At 31.2% G+C, this 21129-nt stretch overlaps 1 protein-coding gene across 1 annotated transcript; it reads left to right on the top strand.

Moving 5' to 3' along the window:
* Positions 1 to 7522: 7522 nt before the first annotated feature.
* LOC108560445 (cytochrome P450 4g15-like) lies at positions 7523 to 10162 on the top strand. Its single transcript, XM_017917999.1, has 7 exons — positions 7523 to 7614; positions 7682 to 7886; positions 7943 to 8049; positions 8110 to 8200; positions 8526 to 8708; positions 8766 to 9662; positions 9726 to 10162. The coding sequence occupies exons 2-7, from the start codon at positions 7685 to 7687 to the stop codon at positions 9893 to 9895; spliced, it is 1650 nt and encodes a 549-aa protein (XP_017773488.1). The 5' UTR covers positions 7523 to 7614; positions 7682 to 7684; the 3' UTR covers positions 9896 to 10162.
* The last annotated feature ends 10967 nt before the right edge of the window (positions 10163 to 21129 follow it).

Below are 21129 nucleotides of genomic sequence, written 5' to 3'. Positions count from 1 at the left end.
TATAGACTGAAGAGAATCGGTGAGGACCACTCACTGAACTCCCCCATTGTGCCTTTTGTACATTACTTTCTTTCTTTATTTTCTTTATGATTATTATTATTAACAATATATTTATGTATACATAGAAAAAAAATGATCATGCTGCGTTTTTGTTGGGCTTCGCCCTTAATTACCAGAACCCTAACTCCTTTTCGCCCGCATACTGCACAGTCCTTAGGGTGAGAGACGAAAGGGAATGTTAAAAACTCTTTTTTTTTTTGGAACTCGGTGTGTGGCTAATCGAGCGTTCCGAAATCGGTAACCCCCCGCGATTTTGTGTCGTTTCGAATTTGCCACCGTATTAATTCGTACGGATTAATTAATGGCATTTTAATTAACCACTACCACATATCGCGAACCACCCTAATTAGAAGAACGAATCTTGGTTCAACAAATGGATTCATGCTGCACGCTATTTAGTTAAGCATACATCAAATAATCCGATTTTAAATGGGAATTCACGTTTCTTTAACTCAGAATTCATCAATTACAAACTTAAATATTATTCATAATAACAAAAATACATACTGTGAAATTTAAGTATTAATTATTTTAGAAAGATAATTAAAAATATTTATGCCTAAACCAAAAAAAAAATAGCAATTAGTTAATTAATGTGAAAAAAAAGGAAATGTAAGATATTTTGTTCCAAAAGAGTGATAATATTAATTTGCAGATAGAAAAATATGTCATTATATTAACGTTATATAATAAATATTCTTATTTATATTGTGTTTATTCTTGATTACGTAGATATTTCTCACTGGAGTCTTGAAAAAATGATTATAAGCGAATTTTTTATTGATTACATAACAGTTTTCATTAAATTATTTCAATATTGGAATTACATACAGTTGAATTTATCATTTAAAACACAATTAAAGAAGCAACAAATTTACTTTAGTGAAAGATTGAAAATATTTGAATTAATTACAAATAAAAAAACATCGAAATTAATAAAGTTTTTCTTAGTCCTAATTTCAAATATTTTCACCTAATTGTATGTTTACATTTAATTGTAATTCAGTCAACTGTTAATAATTTAATGATTAAAAAATAGAAATAAAAACACTACAATTAATTATTAATAAATCATAACGTTTATTTATATGCATTTACATTCGCAATGCATCAAATATTATTTATATTATTATTTAACCACACAATTTAATTACATAAGAATGCGAATAAAAACAAATATTAGTTGGGTCATTCTGGCCCATCCGTAGTACTTACATTTTTGTTTACTTTAACTTAATTAGAACTAATTTATTTTTGTATATTCTCAATTTTATTATATTTATTAATAAAGACTACGGTCGTTAACCCTTTGTTCTAAAGTTGGGGTCAATAATTATTATATTTATTTGCATGATTAAATATTTATGAAAAATTCAGATATTTTAATTTATTGAATTGCAAAAATCAATTATAGGTCACATTTCGAAATGTAAATGCATAATGTAAGACGTAAAGTAAAGAGTATAATATTTTTTTAAAACAGAAGCGGTATATTCTTTTGATGTAAGCAGTTCCATCAATTGGGCATCATCCACGGATGCGATCTCAATTGGCCTTTAAAGATCTCACGTAGTATCCAGCGGGAGGAGGATGGAAAAAAAACACAGGGCTTCGGTGGTCACCAACCCAAAACGTAATAAAATAATAACAAAACTGTAGTAGATGTTGTATAATCCATTGAGGCGTAACGTTTTTATCGGACCGTGAGGTCACCGGAGGAGGAATTGTGTCTCTCACCTGTCGTCGCCGAAGAACCGACCTCTGTTTATTGTTTAAATGTGGAAAGAAGAAGCGGAGCGTGCCGATCCATTCGACCGTTTCCGACGCGTGCATTATGATTACCATCGTTCCTTTTATTTATTTTATTTTTTTTCAATTTTCATCATTTCGATAATTCCTCACCTCATTTCATACACCGACAAACATCATAATTACATCGTTACCAATTACAAACGTTTGTAATTGGTTTCGTTTAGGACTTTATTAAAAGTTTCTCACATGACTTCATCCAAATTTTATTATTTTTGGGACATTTCACAGCTGACGTTTTTTGCGTCACTACACATATATTACGACACATTATTTAATACAACAACAAGCACATTTCTTCTAACTGCATTCTGCAGTGGACTGTTTTATTCTCATTCAATGTTTTTCAATTAAAGGTTTATATAATTGGAAATATTATAATGATTTAAGTCATTAAAAACAACAATAAAAACACAAAAATGTATTTTCTTCAAATATTTTAAAAATTTAACTTTATTAAAAGAATTTCTTACAAATAATTTGTGACAGAACACACACACCGTGCGGTTAAATTTGTTGTTTTATTGTTGTGTATAAATTTTTTTTTTTGCAATAAAAATATTATTATAGTAATTTAGTGATTTATTGCTAGATATTTTATATTAATGAGACTTTTCATACCATTAACATGTGTTTTTTGTTATTTCTTGCTATACTTGAATTTTTCTCATAATACATTTTTTATCTTAAATTTAAATTGATCTTAATGGATTTTTTAATTAAAATTAACTGTATTGTCCATTTTACTAGAATTTTAAATAAACATATCAATTTAACATTATTTGATTACAAAGTACAAAAAAATATTGTTTAAAATTATCTTTATTTTCTCTCTTTTAAGTCAAGTGTCTTTTGGTACATTTTATTTTTATGCGGTTTCAAAGACCTTGATTAGTCCGATTTTAAACAATTACCCGCACTATGCGAGGTATTACTGTATATAAATTCGGTTAAGTTGATTGCTTTTTAATAATCATACACTTGTGTATGAAACTGTTTAATTTTTGCAATAAAAAGTACTATTAGTAATACTAATTTAGTGATACTATATTAATAAATTACAAGACTTTTCGAACCTCCAACAATATTATTTTGTTATCTTGTTATACTAGAATTTTTCTCATGATCCATTTTTTAATGAAATTGAACTTATTAGTTTTTTAAATTAAAAATCACTAATTAATTTTTCTCTTTTATAGAGTCCAGTTTATTTTGATGGAGCTTATTTTTATGCGATTTTAAAGTCCTCATTTAGTCCGTTTTAAACAGTCCGCTATATTGGCTGAACCGATTACCAGCACTATTCGAGGTATTTTTGTATGTTAATTTGGTTTCTTTGATTAGTTTCTATATTAATCATTTACTTTTTATAATCCTGTATAATACACAACGAAACTTCCCATTAAATTGTGATATAAACGATACATTTTTATCTATTTTTTAGATAATTTTTATTAAATCTTATTATTAAACTTCACTATATTATCCATTTTACTGCAATTTTAATTTAAAAACATATCAATTTATTTGCAAATGAAGTGGAGAGTGATAAAGTTTGACAAGTGTTACGCGGTATTTAAGAGTCGAATGAGCAACAGAGTTATAAATCGATGTCTTGCTGTTCACACTGACAATCTATTTTCGTATAAATAGTAGATAAATTTTGTCGGAACGACGACGAACATATTATTACTTACTACACATGTATTCTGAATAAAGGAACCAATTACGTCGCCCGGGTTTTATGTAAGTCGGCATAATGATAATAACGTTTTCATAAGGTCCCAAGAGCATAATTTAGCTGTTAAGGAAAGAGTTTCAACGAGTCCGGACTTTCATTAATTCATCTCGAATGCCGACCTTAGCCGCGGGTTGGGACGGTGCCATTGTCTTACTTTATGATTATTTTCATTCAGAGCAATTGGCCATCGGGAACTTTTCAACACCGCAAGAAAGGGAAATCGACTGAGCGGCATATCCTTCACGTGTACTCATTAAAATCCATTAACATCAGGTCACTTTACTACTATTCCATATAGAACTCGCTGCGAGCTACACCTAATTTATGTATTACATGTAAATATTTACCGTTTATTTCATAGATTCTCAGGTAATTAACATTTAGATAAACACAATAAAATCATTCATTTAATACATATTATTTGAATATAAAACACTTTGTTTGTATATTTTCAAACGAACGTTATTAATTATCTGAAAAACTATGATGTAACATATATATTTTCAGATAATTAACGTTTAGAATAACACGATAAAATATGAGTTTAATATAAATAATTTAAAACTAACTATATTTTTGGGAACTATATTATTTATTTAAAAAAGAATACTTATGAGTTATGTGGACTTAATAAATACAATCAAATTATTGATTTACATGTATAATTATAAACACTTTGCATTTTGTTTTTTAAAAAGTTTGTTATGTAATAAATTTAAATATTTTACATTGTGTCACAGCTTTGTAAGCAATAAACATAACAGAATTAATAAGTTTTTTTTTTAATTATTTTTCGTTTCTACAATAAAGTAAACGTATTGATTCAAATAACATGAAGTTATGTAATTACAAAATATGTAATTTTATATATGGTTGAGAGTGGAACAAAAACGGTTTCTAGTGTGAGGACGATCCATTCTCTGCGTGTGTCCTCGATTAATGGGCCTGATTAGGAGGTTTTCTCTTAACTTTCTGGACTGCCGATCCTTATTTCTTTTCGGTCTTGTTAATAATTTACAACTTTCCGACTGCGTATCACCTGCGCAAGGTGTCCAAAGCAGCGCGTTATCCTTATTCCTTCGGACGTCACGACTGGCCACGTGCATTCCGAATTATCCACTTCCGCGCCGATTATGTCACGCATTAATTGACTTCCTATGGGGCGCGTGTCCACGGGGGTGCGTGAAAATAATCATTCGAAAAATCCAACCATCCCCAATTGCGCGCAATTTCCTGCCGCGAAACTACGAGAGCGTAAAACTCGACGTTTTTTCGTTTGTTATTCCACTACCCTCAGAAAAGGGTTTTTGTTGTTTTTTTTCGTGATTTTATTCAAAACCGTCACGGTTTCATGAAACCATTGTTTTGAAATTTCGTTTATTATTCATGTATGTTAAAATCCGTTACTTTATAGAAAAGTAAATAGGGGATTTTTGATGATATATGCATTTACTTGTAGACTACCCTTACATATACCAGAAAATCATTTAACTGTGACATCATTGACGTGACATAATTTGAAAAAAAGCATAACAATTATATAATAACTGAAAATATACATATTTAATAGTAAAATAAATACCTAGCATAGTGCGGCTTCGATTAGTGCGGATTAACGGGTTGAAAATTTCAAAATAAATTAATTGACAAAATAAAAATATATTCTAAAAAAATTGTTCACAAAATTATTTTTCTTTATATAGAAATAATCTTCTTTCCTCTTTTATTTTTTTTTTGCAGTTTATGCGGTTTTAAAGTATATTTAGTTTATTTGCTTACTTTCTTATAATTATTAATTTTTAAAAACTATTATGACATAAGAAAATTCATTCATGGAAGTAAGAAATTTTACAAATAGAAGAATTCAGTTTTATTAATAACAGGTCTAAACTAAATATCTTTAATTTACAAATTTTAATGTAAATTCGACTTAAGATTAAGACTTTATCTTCTTTAATTTTTCATGATTGAAAAAATAAATCTATTGAAAGTTTTGTATTCAATTTATAGATTTAATTTTTCTGAAAAAATATTGTATTTTTAGATGTTTGTACTGGTTTAATCGAAGCCAGTCACAAGTATAGCAATTTGATTGATATATTTCTAAAAGAAAGTCTTTTGTGATCATAAATCTATTTTGCTGTGGAAGGTGTCTGCAAACTCGACGGACCGTTACGGGTCCATGGGGAGAATTGTGATATTTAGAAGAATAAAATTAAGAGCATTAAAGCTCCCCCTCGGATGGTCGTATTGTTTGCAGATTAGTGCATCCAAAATCCGCGCGAACAAATAAACCTCCCCCAGACGAGAACGATATAAATTCTCGATTTCCGTCCACCAAATAATCAATTTTCCATCGAAGGGTTCGGAAAGTAAATAAAATCTGTGCAAACATTAGATTTTTCAAACATTACACGTTAATAAATAAAAAAAATGGAAGATTAAATATCTCGCATAGTGCGGCTTCGATCAGTACAGATTTACGGTTTGAAAATTTCAAAACAAACTAAATTTTTATTGAGTAAAATAAAAACAAACACACACCTTTTTTGTATATATAAATGGTCGATATTTCTTTTATACAGACTTGTTTCAATTTGTGCTGTTTATGTTTATGTGGTATTAAAGTCCTCGATTAGTCCGGTTTCAAACTATATTGAGGAACGAATTATTCGCACTATGCGATTGTTGTATTGAGTTTTGATTTTAGCTAGAACAATTCTGTCAATTGCGTGAATAATAGTTCTGGAACTTTTTCTATAAGTTGAGCAATTTTATATAATTTTGATAAATTTATTCTGAATGTGTGAATAACTATATTTCTGTGAATACAATTGAAACATGATGTTGTGAAAAATCAAACGTGACGTAAATTGAAATTGTGACTTGTTTAATTGGTTAAAACTTCGTTTTAAAAGTTGTCCAAGGTTAAATATTGGAATGTAATTAGAGCAAGTGATCTTCATCCACTTGGATTTTCTCTCGAAGATGACTGGTAATATTTCGAAAAAGTAAATGAAGAAAAGAAAGGTCCCTTGAAATATTGCAATTAAAATATTAACCGCGTTGCGAAAATCGAGCGAGATGAGGAGAAAAACGAGAGACACGGAGTTATTACGAGCTGTTATTGTTTATAGATGGACTTGTTTTCGGTCCACGACAGACATTTAAAAGTATTAATTGTCTGCGCTTATTAGGGGGAAGAAAAAGTGTTGACCCAGATGCGTTTTTTACTTTTTTCAAAAAAATAAAATAAATTATAATGTCGAAGTCTTAAAAGAGTTTTAGTAGCGAATAATTGAATGTAATTGCCTGCATTGCAAGAGGCCCGTGCATAATTACGGGAACGGAAAGCGACCAAAAACGGGCGAGACGAGTAACGAGCTTCAAAAAATCAATTATTTCACACTTTACTTGTAAATGCGGGTTAATTGAAAAGTTTTATTGCCAGGCCACAACAACCCGAAGCTAAGAAGAAATCAACCAATTTCCGGTGATCTCTTTCCTCTCGCGTACAACGAACACTGTGCAAATCGCCAAATTGGAACGAAGTTTACGCTTTAATTCGTTCAAATAGTTCATGAATAATTTCAAGAAATGCTTCTTGGATTTTTAAGAGCGAGATATAAAGTGTCCACGACTGTGGCGACCTCTGTTCTTGAGTGACCCAAGGTGATGCAGCATCCAGGCAACCCAATCTCCACACAATATACTCTAATCTCTAATCATTGAAATCGATGCATTTAAAAATTTGAAATTTATAACTTACTTAAAACATTGTTTTGATTTATTAAAAATGCACCATTCAATTTAAATTGCTTCCGTGATCGTGCTAGTCATGGTTTATAGAGAATGCAATGAAAAGAATAACAAATATCGGAAAAATAAAATCTACGCAGACAATCGCTCATAATTTACCATATTTTAGGACGGTATAAAGGGTGATGGTATTGGAACTGTAGATGCATTCAGTTCACACACCGCTTTGTGTGAACTAACTGAAAGTAGGTTTTTAAAGTTTAATATTTGTGAATATTCGTGAATAACCTTTTTTTCTTTTGGTTTGTGCAGAAGATGACTGCTTCGACAAAGGTATCCGCCGCTTCGGCGGATAGTAACACCATTTACTTCCTACTCTTCATCTTTGGATTTCTCTTCGTTTACACCTATGGCAGGAAATTCTTCAGGCAAATCCAGTTGGCTTCCAAAATTCCTGGACCATCCACTAAAACTATGGTCCTTACAAGTTTTAAAACCATCCACGCTGAACCCGTTGGTAAGTAAAACCATACAAGTTGAGTATGTATAGAAATTAAGTATCAACTGTTACAGATATGTACAAATTGGCTATTAAAATGAGGGAAGGTTACGATGATATCGTCAAGGCTTGGTTCGGACCTAGACTCATCATTTTCTTGTACCACCCAGCTGATGTTGAAGTAAGTATATCTTATGCAAATAAACAAATTGTGTAATAATTTACTATTTTTAATTATTAGACCATCCTCAGCAGCTCTGTACACATCGACAAGTCCACAGAATATTCCGTCTTCAAACCATGGTTTGGAAACGGATTACTTATTAGCACTGGTATATAATTTTTAATAATTAACTAATTATAATTTACTTAATGCAATTGATTGATTTAACGTCACCATAATAGTAATTAATTTTGACATTGATGTTGTTTTGACTTTTGAGCAGTGAAAATTAAAACAAATGGCAAATCACAATTTGCACAGGAAATGACTATTAAAAACGCATGAAAATGTATAGAATCATTGTTTCCTGCAAAAACAAAACAACTAAATTTATTAGATTACGTTCCAAAATAGCAAACTCATTTCTATTCAAATAAGTATTTATTTGAATTAATTATTCCATCTAATTGTCATTGGTTCGTGTGTGTAAACAGGGGCCAAATGGAAGCACCACAGGAAAATGATTGCGCCCACTTTCCATCAAAGTATCTTGAAGAACTTCATCCCGACTTTCTACCAAAACAGCTTGAAGGTTGTGGAGAAGATGAAGAAAGAAATCGGCCACACTTTCGATTGTCACGAGTACATGAGCGGAACCACCGTTGATATCCTTTTGGGTAATTACTTATATATTTGAATTAAAATTAATATGTAATGAATTCTTTGTTATATAGAAACTGCTATGGGATACAAGGAGCCACGTAGCGAAGAGACCGGTTTTAACTATGCTATGGCTGTGATGAAGCTGTGCGACATCTTGCACAGACGCCATTACAAAGTTTGGTTGAAGCCCGAGTACATTTTCCAAAAGACAAAGATGGCCATCGATCATAGCAAGTTATTGAAGGTCATCATGAATTTGACGACTCGCGTAGTGAAGAGCAAGAAGACCGAATATGTCAAGAAGATGGCAAGCGGAGATAGTTCTTTCGAGAAGGTGGAGAAGGTTGAAAAGCAGGAGGAAGATGTCGTTGAAGATTCGGGTTTCAGATACGTGCGTGATGATTTGGATGAAATCGATGATAATGATGTTGGAGAGAAGAAACGTTTGGCTTTCTTGGATCAGCTGACTGCCAATGCTCAGCGTGAAGATGTCGATTTCACTGAGAAGGAAGTTTTGGATCAAGTGAACACCATTATGTTTGAAGGTCATGACACCACCGCTGCTGGTTCCAGTTTTGCCCTGTGCTTAATGGGAATCCATAAGGACGTTCAAGAGAAAGTCCATCAGGAGATTGAGGAAATATTCCAGAAATCTGACCGTCCATGCACCTTCGCCGATACTTTGGAAATGAAGTACTTGGAGCGTGTGATCATGGAAACTTTGAGGATGTACCCACCAGTACCAATCATCGCTAGATTGTTGCAAGAAGAAGTCAAATTAAGCTCCGGTGATTACACTCTGCCAATTGGCGCCACTGTCGTCGTTGCTCAAGCACTTCTGCACAGAAGACCCGACTCTTTCCCGAACCCTGATGTCTTCAATCCTGATAACTTCTTGCCAGAGAGATGCCAGGAGAGACATTACTACAGCTACGTTCCATTCAGCGCTGGTCCAAGGAGTTGCGTTGGTATGTATTTTTAATAATTTACTATAATTGTTTGTTATTTATATTGCGTTTTGTGTAATGTAGGTAGGAAATACGCTATGCTTAAGCTGAAGGTTCTCCTCTCGACCATCGTGAGGAATTACAGAATTCATTCGGACGTGACCGAGGCTGATTTCAACCTGCAAGGTGATATTATCCTTAAGATTTCCGGAGGATTCAACATTCGTCTCGAGCCTAGAGCCAAGGTTCACTAGATGGAGCAAACGGATTTATCGAAGGAACAGACGGGGTTCGAGTCCGCACTAGCCGACCCGTCCCGCCATCTACCCCACTAACCCTCTTACTAAAACGTACTTAATTTATTCGAATTAGCGGTGATTGGATCAACCCCGTAACCCTCCAGCCCCGATTAATGTTAGCCCGAATAATTCAACTGCAAATGGAAATGAAATTGTATATATGGGAAATATATGTAGATTACCATGTTGGTTTTTAAAATAAATGAGCAATTTCGTGGCGCACATTCGAGAAGACATTCCAAAACCCGAAACTTAATTAGACATCACTAACAGACACGCACATTCCGCTTTTTATACGACTAGCAGATTTGCATCCACCGTTCGTTTTGTTTCTGATGCTGAAAAGGGGGGTGGAAATGAGGACGCATCGGGGAAGCAGGGCACGTAGCCAACTTTTCTCCGTTACGGCTTTCGAATCAGTTTTAATTTGCCATTGTTGAGAATGCAAAACAGCCGACCCACACCTCTTGCCTTGCAACGGAAGATTATTATTAACAATGACATTAATGTTGTCGGAGGTTGCTACGGCCAAGAATGTGAATAGAGGCGGTTGAAGGCGGCAAAGCGGTATTTACGGGATAAACACCACACCATTCTTGTTAACCGCCGCTCTAATGAACTTTAAGTTATTACATTATTAACCAACTATCCTTCATTATAGAGTTTCACATTCTCAGCCGTAAAAAACAAATATCTTGATTACTTAATACTTCAAATTTGTCAATAAATTTGATGATCAATTCTTCAAATTAATACTAATATGGTAATATGTAATAATGACGTAATGTATTATTTAAACATACATACAAGTTGTCAACAGGCCTGATCCGGCCTTTTACTAAATTGATCCGGCTCTGATCCATCTCATGAAAGTCGTATTGTGCATTTAAATTATCAAATTAAAATTTCCATAAAATTATAAAAATTTCACATAAAAACTACAACATAGTTTATAGATTGAGTAATCATGCAAATATTTACGCATATTACTACTAGGATTTATTTCTCAATTTATAAAAGTCATCAAGTTACATTTATCTTCATTGTTTAAAACGAAACTTTGTTGATAAATTTTCATCAAATCCAAGTTTTGTGGGATTTTATGTGAATAGATTTACATTCAAATTGATTACAAATAATATCTAAAAATAGTAAATTTTACAAAACTGCAGATTCTTATTATGAATGTAAGCTGTGTCATCACTATCCGCGTCAACTTTTTATTTTTTCTCACTTTTCCGCAGCTCTTGCTATAATTAAATATTAATAATTATGAAGAAAAGAGGGTCGAAGCGAAAGCAATGAGCCGAAATGTAATTGTTTTGTGTGACTTAAGGCCCACCGTTTCGGATGCCGAAGGATTGGTCCCGTGTATATTATTCGTATATATATATAGATGTAAGTAAGTATCCCGAGCGACGAGGGCGTCCTTTGTTTGAGAGGGACTAAAATTAAATTCCCCTTTGAATGGAAAATTCAATTCATTCAGTTCGGTTGTTGGCGAACGCCGGAGGGCGTTGTAGGAGAAATATAAGAAAAAGAAAAGAGAATTGTATATACACACTCAAAAAAAAATAAGTACATAGCTGTGTAAGAATGAGATGAGGATAAACATGGTCAGAGCATGAACAATAGCGAAATGTCAATATTGTAGTAATTCTCAACCAATTCAGTTTTCGTTTTTAAGTTTAAATAGTTTATATTTAAAATCCGTTAAAATAATAAAGTTTGCTACAGAAATGAGTATTAATTAAAAATATAGTTTCAAATAAATATCTTTTTGAAATATGTTATTATACTGGTATAAGTCCACTAGAAGCTAAAAACGTTTATATTCTTTAACAATTTTAATAATTATAATTGACTAATAAAATTTAACAGTTTTAAAAACATCACACGAATTGATTAGCGTCTGACGAAATTTTTAAATCGATTCAAACGCAAATATTGTTTGCCAAACGAATTCCGATTTCGTGTTTTTGATATTTAATTCGATAGCCGAAAGAAAATTAATTTCATTTCGAAGGGGTGGAAAAGCAGAGGCTCCTCAAAACGATCTTCGGTTCCAGAGGAAACACATCAAACTGAAGGAAAGAGAGAGAGAAAGAAAGAGAAAGAAAGAGAGAGAGCAAAAATTGGGGGTGAGAATTAATTCCACTCTATTGATGGAAAACTGATTCAATTTCGATTAAGCCCTTTCGCCCTCCTGTGCGATTTGTAAACCCCGTCGACTTATGATTGACACGCGTCGATCCATTCCGATAGTAGAAAATTGTTTTTCGCGCCAATCACCAACGTCCCCCTCCCCCACCGCCGAAAACTACAATTGCAACTTTTCACCATTTTACACCCTCCGCCAACCCCTAAACAACAGATATTAATTCTCCCTCCGGTTTGCTTCATTATCATACCCGTAATTTTATACACGACACGAGCTTCATCAATCTTCACGAACTCCGCGATTTATCAGTCGAAATAATTGCTCCCCCTCTTTGCACACATTTTATTTCCAAAGCTGAAACAAAACAAAAAACACGCATTAATGAACGTATTATGGCTTTGATTTGCGGCGATCGCAAATATTCGTTCGAATAAAAAGCCAAAAAAAAGGTACACAAAAATAAATGAACGAAAAACGCGTTAGCCATTGTTATTTTAACTCTGTTGTGTTTTTATTTGCTCCCAATGTATGAAAAAAAATAACAGAAACATAACAAAAAAACTAGCGGCGCAGCTGAACCGTAAAGTATTATTTAATTCGATTTTAATCCGTGGAAAAATTTAAACGTCGAATGGTAAATTTTTGTATGTACAAAAAATATACAATAGTAAACGTTGTGGTAATTATTATTTGAATAGACTCGTGAACAAAATGCGAATGATACTGAATACATGGATGGAATTAATATGTACTTTTGTATTGGACTGAAATTGGTTTGGTGGATGCGCCGGTTTTTGTTTTAATTTACAGATTTCAAATACTAAAATGCAATTCATGTTTTTTAATTTAAAGAGTAAATTTTATTTATTTTCCTTTATTAATCTATTAATTTAAATATAAAATAATTATATTATTTTGAATTGTTTCCATATATTCATTAAATAAAATAATTTTATACAATTAATTGATGTAAATTAATTGTAACAATTTCTATTTTATTTTCTCTTCAAAGAAAATTTTCTGATTTAAACTTTTAATTATTATAAATGAATGTACTTTTTTAATTAATTATTATATTGAAATAAAATGTTTAAAAATATTTGAAGTATAATTTATTTAAAATATAGATTTTGCATATCAAATTCTAATTTTCAATGAATTGTGTTAAAATCAATAGAAAAAATAAACTTTTGCAAGTATAATATTAGGCAGTATTATCGGTAAGCAATCGTTTCATTCAATTGGGATGTTCATGCTAGAATTAACGTAACAGGGTTGAATATATTTATCTCCAAAAGTCCCCAAACCCACTCATGTATATTTCGATAAATATATGTGTGTTTCACAACATCAACATCGTTCCATCCCTTCCAACCCTTTGATAATACCAAAGTTTATTGTCTTGCAGAGGATACGCAACTGGAGATAAACATCGTAAGTAAATCTTGCACATTAATATATATATATATATATATATCATAGTCATAGTGATTATACATAATAATCCAATTTTAAATAATAACTTCATTTCTAGGTGAAATTTTTGAAAAAAAAGATTTCCTTCTAATTTTAACTAAAAAAACGACAATAGAGTTTTTTTTTAATTTATTTTTATTTCTTATAAACATTAAGTTTTTTTTTTACAAATATACATTAAAAAATTTAATTTTGTATCGTATCATCTTGAATGTGTGTATTTTATTGATTTTCTCTAAGAAGTTCTTCACATGTAGATTCAGTTTGTTACCATATAACCTTCGAGACATAAAAATTATATTTTTGTATAAATTTTAGTATTGATTTCATCTTTGTAAGTATCTACAACAATATTGGTGTGTGAATACATTGGACTTTAAACGTTTTGCAAAATTCATCGACCTTGTGTTTTGTATCTTTATTTTTATATTTGGAGACAGTATGGTTACTTTCTCCAAAGTATTGATACCTTATTGCCAAGTTGGTGGTGCTTGTTTCAGCTATGATATGCTCCACACTTATTGCAAGTTTGATGTTTTTTTTTGCAGTCATTGTTCGATGATCATATGTCTTGTGTTTACTAATTTTTATCAAATGAACAAATAAAATACAAGAAAATTAATTTTCAGAACTTTAATATCAATAAACTTTGATATTATAAAGTATAATAAAGTTATAATTTTGTAAATTTTAAATTGTATGTGAAGCTTTAGTTTAAATCCATGGGCTAAATATATCTCAATTATATTGTGTAATAAGGCATGTTATATATAGGCTTTATAATAAAAAAAAAGAAAACAGAAGTGGTAAATAGGCAATTACAATGGTAATTATACCGTCTCAGGGCTGCGTTATCTTCTGGAAAATGTTAAAAAAAGGATGCCAGCTTATTTAACTGAGCTGCCGCCTCCATTGGTCCTCCAATTAAATAAAATGGTGCATTTATCCTCTTTTGCGTGTAGAACCTATAAGAATTGGCTCCTCTTCGAATGCCGACGTGAGGGATCGATATGGACCTAAAGATGAGAAGTTTTGCATGCTGTGTACGCACCGCACCGAAAACCTTCTCTATACACATACATGGAGCGCACAACCATTGTCATTCAAAACGTAATCATTTCCCATTTGGATCCTTTCTTACGTAAATAGAAATATGAATGGATTTCAATGCGTAATACACCCGACGCATCCATCAAATAAAACGGACGGACGAACGAAACTTTCGCGCCGACCCCGAATTAAGTAAAACGTTTAATTAATTTATGCAGGATACGGCCGCGATGGTAAGATGAGACAAGGATACAAGAGAAGAAAAAAGTGTGTATATATAGATGTGAACGTCCTTCATTAAAGAGATTTGGCATAATGGCATAATAAACTCTGATTCGGTTGGGTCTGGGTTGGGTGGCGCGAGACATGGGCTCTAAATTCTGTTGTGTCGGTTGGTTTGGCGGTAGTTTTTTTCACTACATAAACTTCAAATTAACCCTCAGACAAGAACTCCTCAGAAGGTGGAACAGTGCCGATGCCGATATTTATGCCCGCTCCGGAGGATCGCTGTGAGTTTGATTAACTAAACGTGTAAATTACGGCGGGAGGGATCGGGCCCTCGCAGCCCCTCCAGCCCTTCAAAAATTCCCGAACAGCCCCCTTACGTCCATAAATTATTCACTCTCTGCGAACGCAGAGCCCTTAAGATTTCGATAGTCCGCGCCGCTCCTATTCATTTCAAACTCTGCTAATTCATAAAATATTCAAAACCAAACCCTCATCTCTAACATTTTTTAGCTTACCCTTCTATTTTTTCGCTTCTCATATTCATCTCCGATATTCCCTTGCCACTTTTTAACAATCAGTAATTTCGGAACTGTATACATTATATAAACTATAGCATAAATCATATAATTTTGTATGAAATTTGAAGTAATTTATTATTTTGTTCAATTTTAAATCAAATTTAAAATAATATTGATTTAATACAAAAGAGATCTAAAATTCTTATACAGAATTGAAATAATTATAAAAGCAGTGGCTAAACAAAAAAGTGGATGAGTGTAATTACGAACAAAGTTCATGGACTTTTAATGGACATAAGCTTATTTGAAATTGTGGGCCCAAAATGTGAATTTTGCCTTAGTTATCAAGACTCTATTATTAAAATAAAACTTGTTCTTTGCATGATGTAGGCCCCTTTGGTCCGTGGGCCCGTATTTATTGCACTTAATGCATCCCCGATTTTTAAGCAATTTATTAACATATCTTACAAATACTTTAATTGTGTTTAATTTTATACAAAATTAAAAATGATATTGATTTTTATACAAAAAAAGTATATTTTTTAATGTAATATAAAAAGATGTTACTATAAAAGTAGTGGCAAAACAAGAAGTGAATGGGCCCTTTTGCGATCAAAGTTCATGGACTATATAATCGAATGTGTGGGACCCAGGACTTAAACTAATTTGAAATCGATGGACCCATGAAATGTGGGTCCCTTTGGTTCGTAGGGCCGTTTTAATCGCACACAATACACCCTTAATTTGAACCCTTTGATTCATTATATGGAGTCCAGGAATCTTTTTTTGAAGTCTTAGTATAATTAGAAATCAAGTGTCTATTATTATAATACAATTTGTTCTTTAGGGTTTTATGTAATAGTAACAAAACTGTTATATTCATTTCATCACATCCTCAATGTAAATAATACGTAAATAAAATGTACTATTTCCAGTGTATATACATACATTGATTAAAGTGAATGCGAATTGAAGATGTTCAATGTGTATTTTAAGTGCATGAGTAATATTCAATTCCACTTCTTACATGTGTATAAATGGTGAAACGCAATGGATTGAATTTAGTCTAGGAGCGTTACGCTATTTTATCCTGTTTCGTTGCGATATTTACGTACGGCCATTGGGTTTTATGTCGGCTCGGTCTGAAGAAATTCAAATCAACTTCGGGTCCGCTTTAAATATTTATATTTATATACGGAAATCGTTGTTTACTGATACTGCCGATGCGGTCGTAAATTCCATTCCATTCGGAAACAACAATATGTTTACTTGCAATCCCGGATGGAGTATGGAGAACTCACTCTCTATTGTACATTGCGCTAAGTCTTTATGGATGGAACGATTTGAATAAATTCCTTTTATCGGGCCGATTGCGTTTTCGGGATTCAAGCTGTTTAAGATACATTACCGGAGGCTTTTATTCATACCGATGGCTCGACGTAATGGCATCATAATTTTGATGATATTACCTAAGGATTTGCTCGAGGAATACGACACCGGTTCACATCCATTAAATTGATATAATATTACATGTATTATAACAACATCAATTACTTCAATCAATAGGTTTCAAAAATGTCGATGAAAAGGATGTTAAAATTATTGAATGATCTTCTACATTCATAGCTTTTCGGTGGAAGAATTAGAAAATCTGGTTAACAAAAATACTCCGGATTTAGAAAGAAGTGTTAAGCGAAATAACTTAGATTAAGAAAATTTTAAATGAAAGAAAAAAAAGGAGAAACAACTAACTCTAGACTTATATATACACAAGTACTATCTATGGGTCAAAATGACCTTTTTTTAAATATATAAATAAAATAGAAGAAATTATTATTCTTTTCAACAAAAACGTATTAATACTTATTATTTAATGAATGTATTTATCATCACTTAAATGTATATCATTTCTATTGCTCGAAGTAGAACAAAATGGTCTTTTGTCATAAAACGTTGCTGTTTTCTTGTCGGTCTTGGACAAACAACACCTCTTTCTTTTGTATGTAGGAATCCGTTCATTAGGTTGTGTTTTAATAGGAATTTTAACCTGCATGATATTTGCAATTTTAAAATTTTGGGAAATCTTTTGGTTGCACATTTGATCAAATATATATGGTTCACACAACGCACGTACTACTTGCTTATGAAAGATACCTAGAATTCTTCTTTCCCAATGCCGAGGATTCATATATAACTTTACTGTTGACACCAGCGATACTTAATAGATAATGAAACAAAGCCATTGCCACATTTTCCATCGAGTACATCCTCATCTGCTTTAGTCTCATTAGAGAAATGTATGATATCAGGTGTTTTTGTATACATACATTACTGATTTTCCTCGTTTTGGTACATGGTAAACCAAAATTATTCTACCTTAAAATCCAAATAATGATGATATTTCTAGAACGTATTGGGTATAAAGGGGTCACTTTGACCCGAAATAAACTCTAAAATAAAATAACTACCGCGACTGTTTTGCTTCTGCATAACAATAGAATGTGAATTTAAAAAAATATTAAGTGGGTCATTATGACCCATCCGTAGTACTTACTTAAAATGTGATTTTACTTTGTATGTAAGTTGAGTATTAATAAAAATTTTCTATGTTTGAAACTAAAAGGTTCTCATTTTCTCCTCTCATATTATTTTAAACTTTCTAAGTTAATCTATTTTTCTTTTTTTATATAAATAATATATAAAAATATCTATATCAGTAATCATTATGAAATAGAAATGATTTATTGAGTAAATCAACAATGAGATTTATACAAACAAATAATCTATTTTTCTTTTTTATATAAATAATATATAAAAATATCTATATCAGTAATCATTATGTAATAGAAATGATTTATTGAGTAAATCAACAATGAGATTTATACAAACAAATAATAATAAACAATTCCCTTTCATTTGATATTTTTTTTAAACCAAATAACTAGCTACATTAGCCTACTGGATAATGTGTTTATGTAGTCGCTATTCATGACACAGTAATTGCGTTAAAATAAAATATAATGGACACGTGCTGCTGTACAAACAACTTAAATTACAACAACAACATAAAAAACTCTGCATGTAAAGTAAATTACCATTAAATCGGACTCGTTGTTCATATATGCTATATGCAGAGACGAAGCAAATCGTTGAAACTATCTAAACTTTCATAATGTAAAACTTTCCTTGCTATAAAATAGAATTTTTCTTTCAAGAGAGATAATAGTTAATGTAAATTTATAAGCAATGAAATAGTAATGATATTTTTAAATTTTAAATAAATACGACGACCAAAATATAAAGTTTACGGGATAAAGAAAATTGCACTGCTTTAACATAAAGTAGTAAATAATTCATGTTTGCGACAGACGTAAATTTCCTTAAAAGTAAAATACGCTCCAAATTTATGCTTTATTATTTATATAATATTCGTAATAATTTTTAGTTCAAATTTAATAATAATAATAAATATTTCAGCAATAAATTACAAAATAAAAACTCAATACAGCAATAATTATTTCTGGCCTTATAAAAGTATTTTAATGAAAATAAATATTATTTAAGAAAAAAATTAGTTATTAAAGAAAAAAATAAGGATTTTTCTGTAATTATGATATTACGTAATTCTATTATTAGTTTTTTTTGTTTGAAGAAACTCTTGGATTACAATTATCGACTTGAAAGTTATGTGCGAATCGTGCGCAGAGCAATAATGAGGATGAAACTTGGAGTCGGCATATCTATTTTTATTAAAAGTGATTGAAGTTATGTAAATTCTAATAGAAAATATAATATAAATATAACTTCATTTTGTGTTATATAAATAATGAAATAATAATAAACATAAATTTTTGAAAATTACAAATTGTAGTAAAAAGTTAGATTAGTGGCTAGACAATTTGTGCAAACTCGATGCGACACTTTCGATGTTCTTCTATAAAACCTATTTTCGTCTTCTTACTGATCAAGCACAAATTTGAACCTCTGTCTCATTTCTAACTTAACACAATTTTTATGCGACTGTCGTCTGCATTTGTATTTTTGAGAGGCTTACCTCTTTTGGAATCACGTCTAAGTTGTAATAAGATTTGATAAACAAATGCAGAAGATCTTTCAACAGTTTTTGCTATTTGGTGCATATTTTGGCACTCATTTCGTAGTTTTATTACTAATTCTTGTTTTACGTTTAATTTATGTAAATACCTTTGGTTTAAGTATTACCAATAATACATAAATTTCATCCTAATCTTAAAAAAAAAACATTTTATTCCACTGTACTTATTTTATTGTCCACCTTCACAAGCTTCGCTTTAACATTCGCCGGGGAAATCTCCAAAATGTATTCAGCTACTGCGTTGCAACCATGCCATACTCTTCTCCAATAAAAATATTTGAAATAAAAGTTGCCCTAGGAAAAAAATTATTATGGTATTGAATGTCAACGAGTGTTCTTATTTTTTGTCTGACACTTTATATATAATATTTTATTTATTAGTTAGCATGCGGCTCGCGAGCTACAGTTTGTCCACTTCTGTTATAGACAATACGAACATTTTCAGTAAAGAAAACCAGAAAAAAAATGTTTATATTTGGTCTATAAATTAATACATAATTAATTTACTATTGTTTTTTTGTAATATATACTCAAGTGATAAAACTATTCACATTTATTAAACCAGTGCAAACTCTTCGCACATTCTGTTTTTCCTATGCCAATCAGCATTTTCGCTCCGCTTCGCAACTTTCCATATGAGGCGAATTACACGATAATTTTCATAACTTTACAGTTTCAAAAAAATTACGATACTCGTCGGCAGAAGTTCAGTTCGGTGCGGATGATGATGCTGCTGCTGCTGCGGTGGCGTTGCGCAACCGTCCGCGAGATAAAATTCTAGTTAAATTTAAATAATTTCGCGATTTTCATGCCGACAGACCACACTAAGTCAAGTGAAAATTGCACAGAGCTCAGTGATATCCACTCACTTTTAATTAATTTTTATGCGCACCTAGACCGAATTACGTAACGATTTACATTTGTGCTGTCATTCAGATTGATACATTCTCTGCGTGCTAAGGTAGTCTTAATTGCGCTTAGATAGTTGAGGAATTCTGTGAATTATCTAATACTGAAATACTTCAGTGATTTCAATTCAAAATATTTCTTGTGATATGTATCTGACAGTGTTGTAATTCCATACAAATTGTAAATTAACTATTGTTAATTTTTTGTGATTTCTTCAAATACTCTAGATTTCTATAAATTTAAAAAAAGTCGGGAAAAAACTATAGTCAGTTCTTTATTTATGCCTAATTTGGATAAATAACTCAAATTTGATTCAAATATCTGTCAAATAATACATTTATATTTGTTATTACTTAATACTTTATAGAAACTTTATATATAAAACCTAGACTTAAAAGAAATCATATCTATTTTAATAAAATTTATTTCATAAATATTGTATAGTATGGTTCAAGTGATTCTGAAAGTAGTAGAAAATATTTAAAAAATATTGTCTCAAATTTCAGTCAAATAATAATTGTGTCTATCACTATGACAATAGTTTTTTTTTATCAATAGATTCTAAATCAGCATAGATCTAAAAGAATAAAAATAAACTCTTCGGTTATTATAATCAATGTGATCGCAATAACCGACTTATGCTGTATTTTGTTATAGAATGTACCACGTAACGTAATGCTTTTGCCACGTATGTAATAAAATATTTGGGCATAAACATTGAACAATTCAATAA

This window comes from Nicrophorus vespilloides, unplaced genomic scaffold (genome assembly GCF_001412225.1).
Source record: "Nicrophorus vespilloides isolate i.1.1-1 unplaced genomic scaffold, Nicve_v1.0, whole genome shotgun sequence".
NCBI lineage: Eukaryota > Metazoa > Arthropoda > Insecta > Coleoptera > Silphidae > Nicrophorus > Nicrophorus vespilloides.
This window is presented reverse-complemented; position numbering and strand designations above follow the sequence as displayed.

Bases quoted from the DNA above. Each gene is read 5' to 3' on its own strand.
- LOC108560445 (XM_017917999.1), top strand. From the start codon at position 7,685: ATGACTGCTTCGACAAAGGTATCCGCCGCTTCGGCGGATAGTAACACC. The intron at 7,887-7,942 runs GTAAGTAAAACC...CAACTGTTACAG, and splicing joins CATCCACGCTGAACCCGTTG to ATATGTACAAATTGGCTATT. The intron at 8,050-8,109 runs GTAAGTATATCT...TTTAATTATTAG, and splicing joins ACCACCCAGCTGATGTTGAA to ACCATCCTCAGCAGCTCTGT.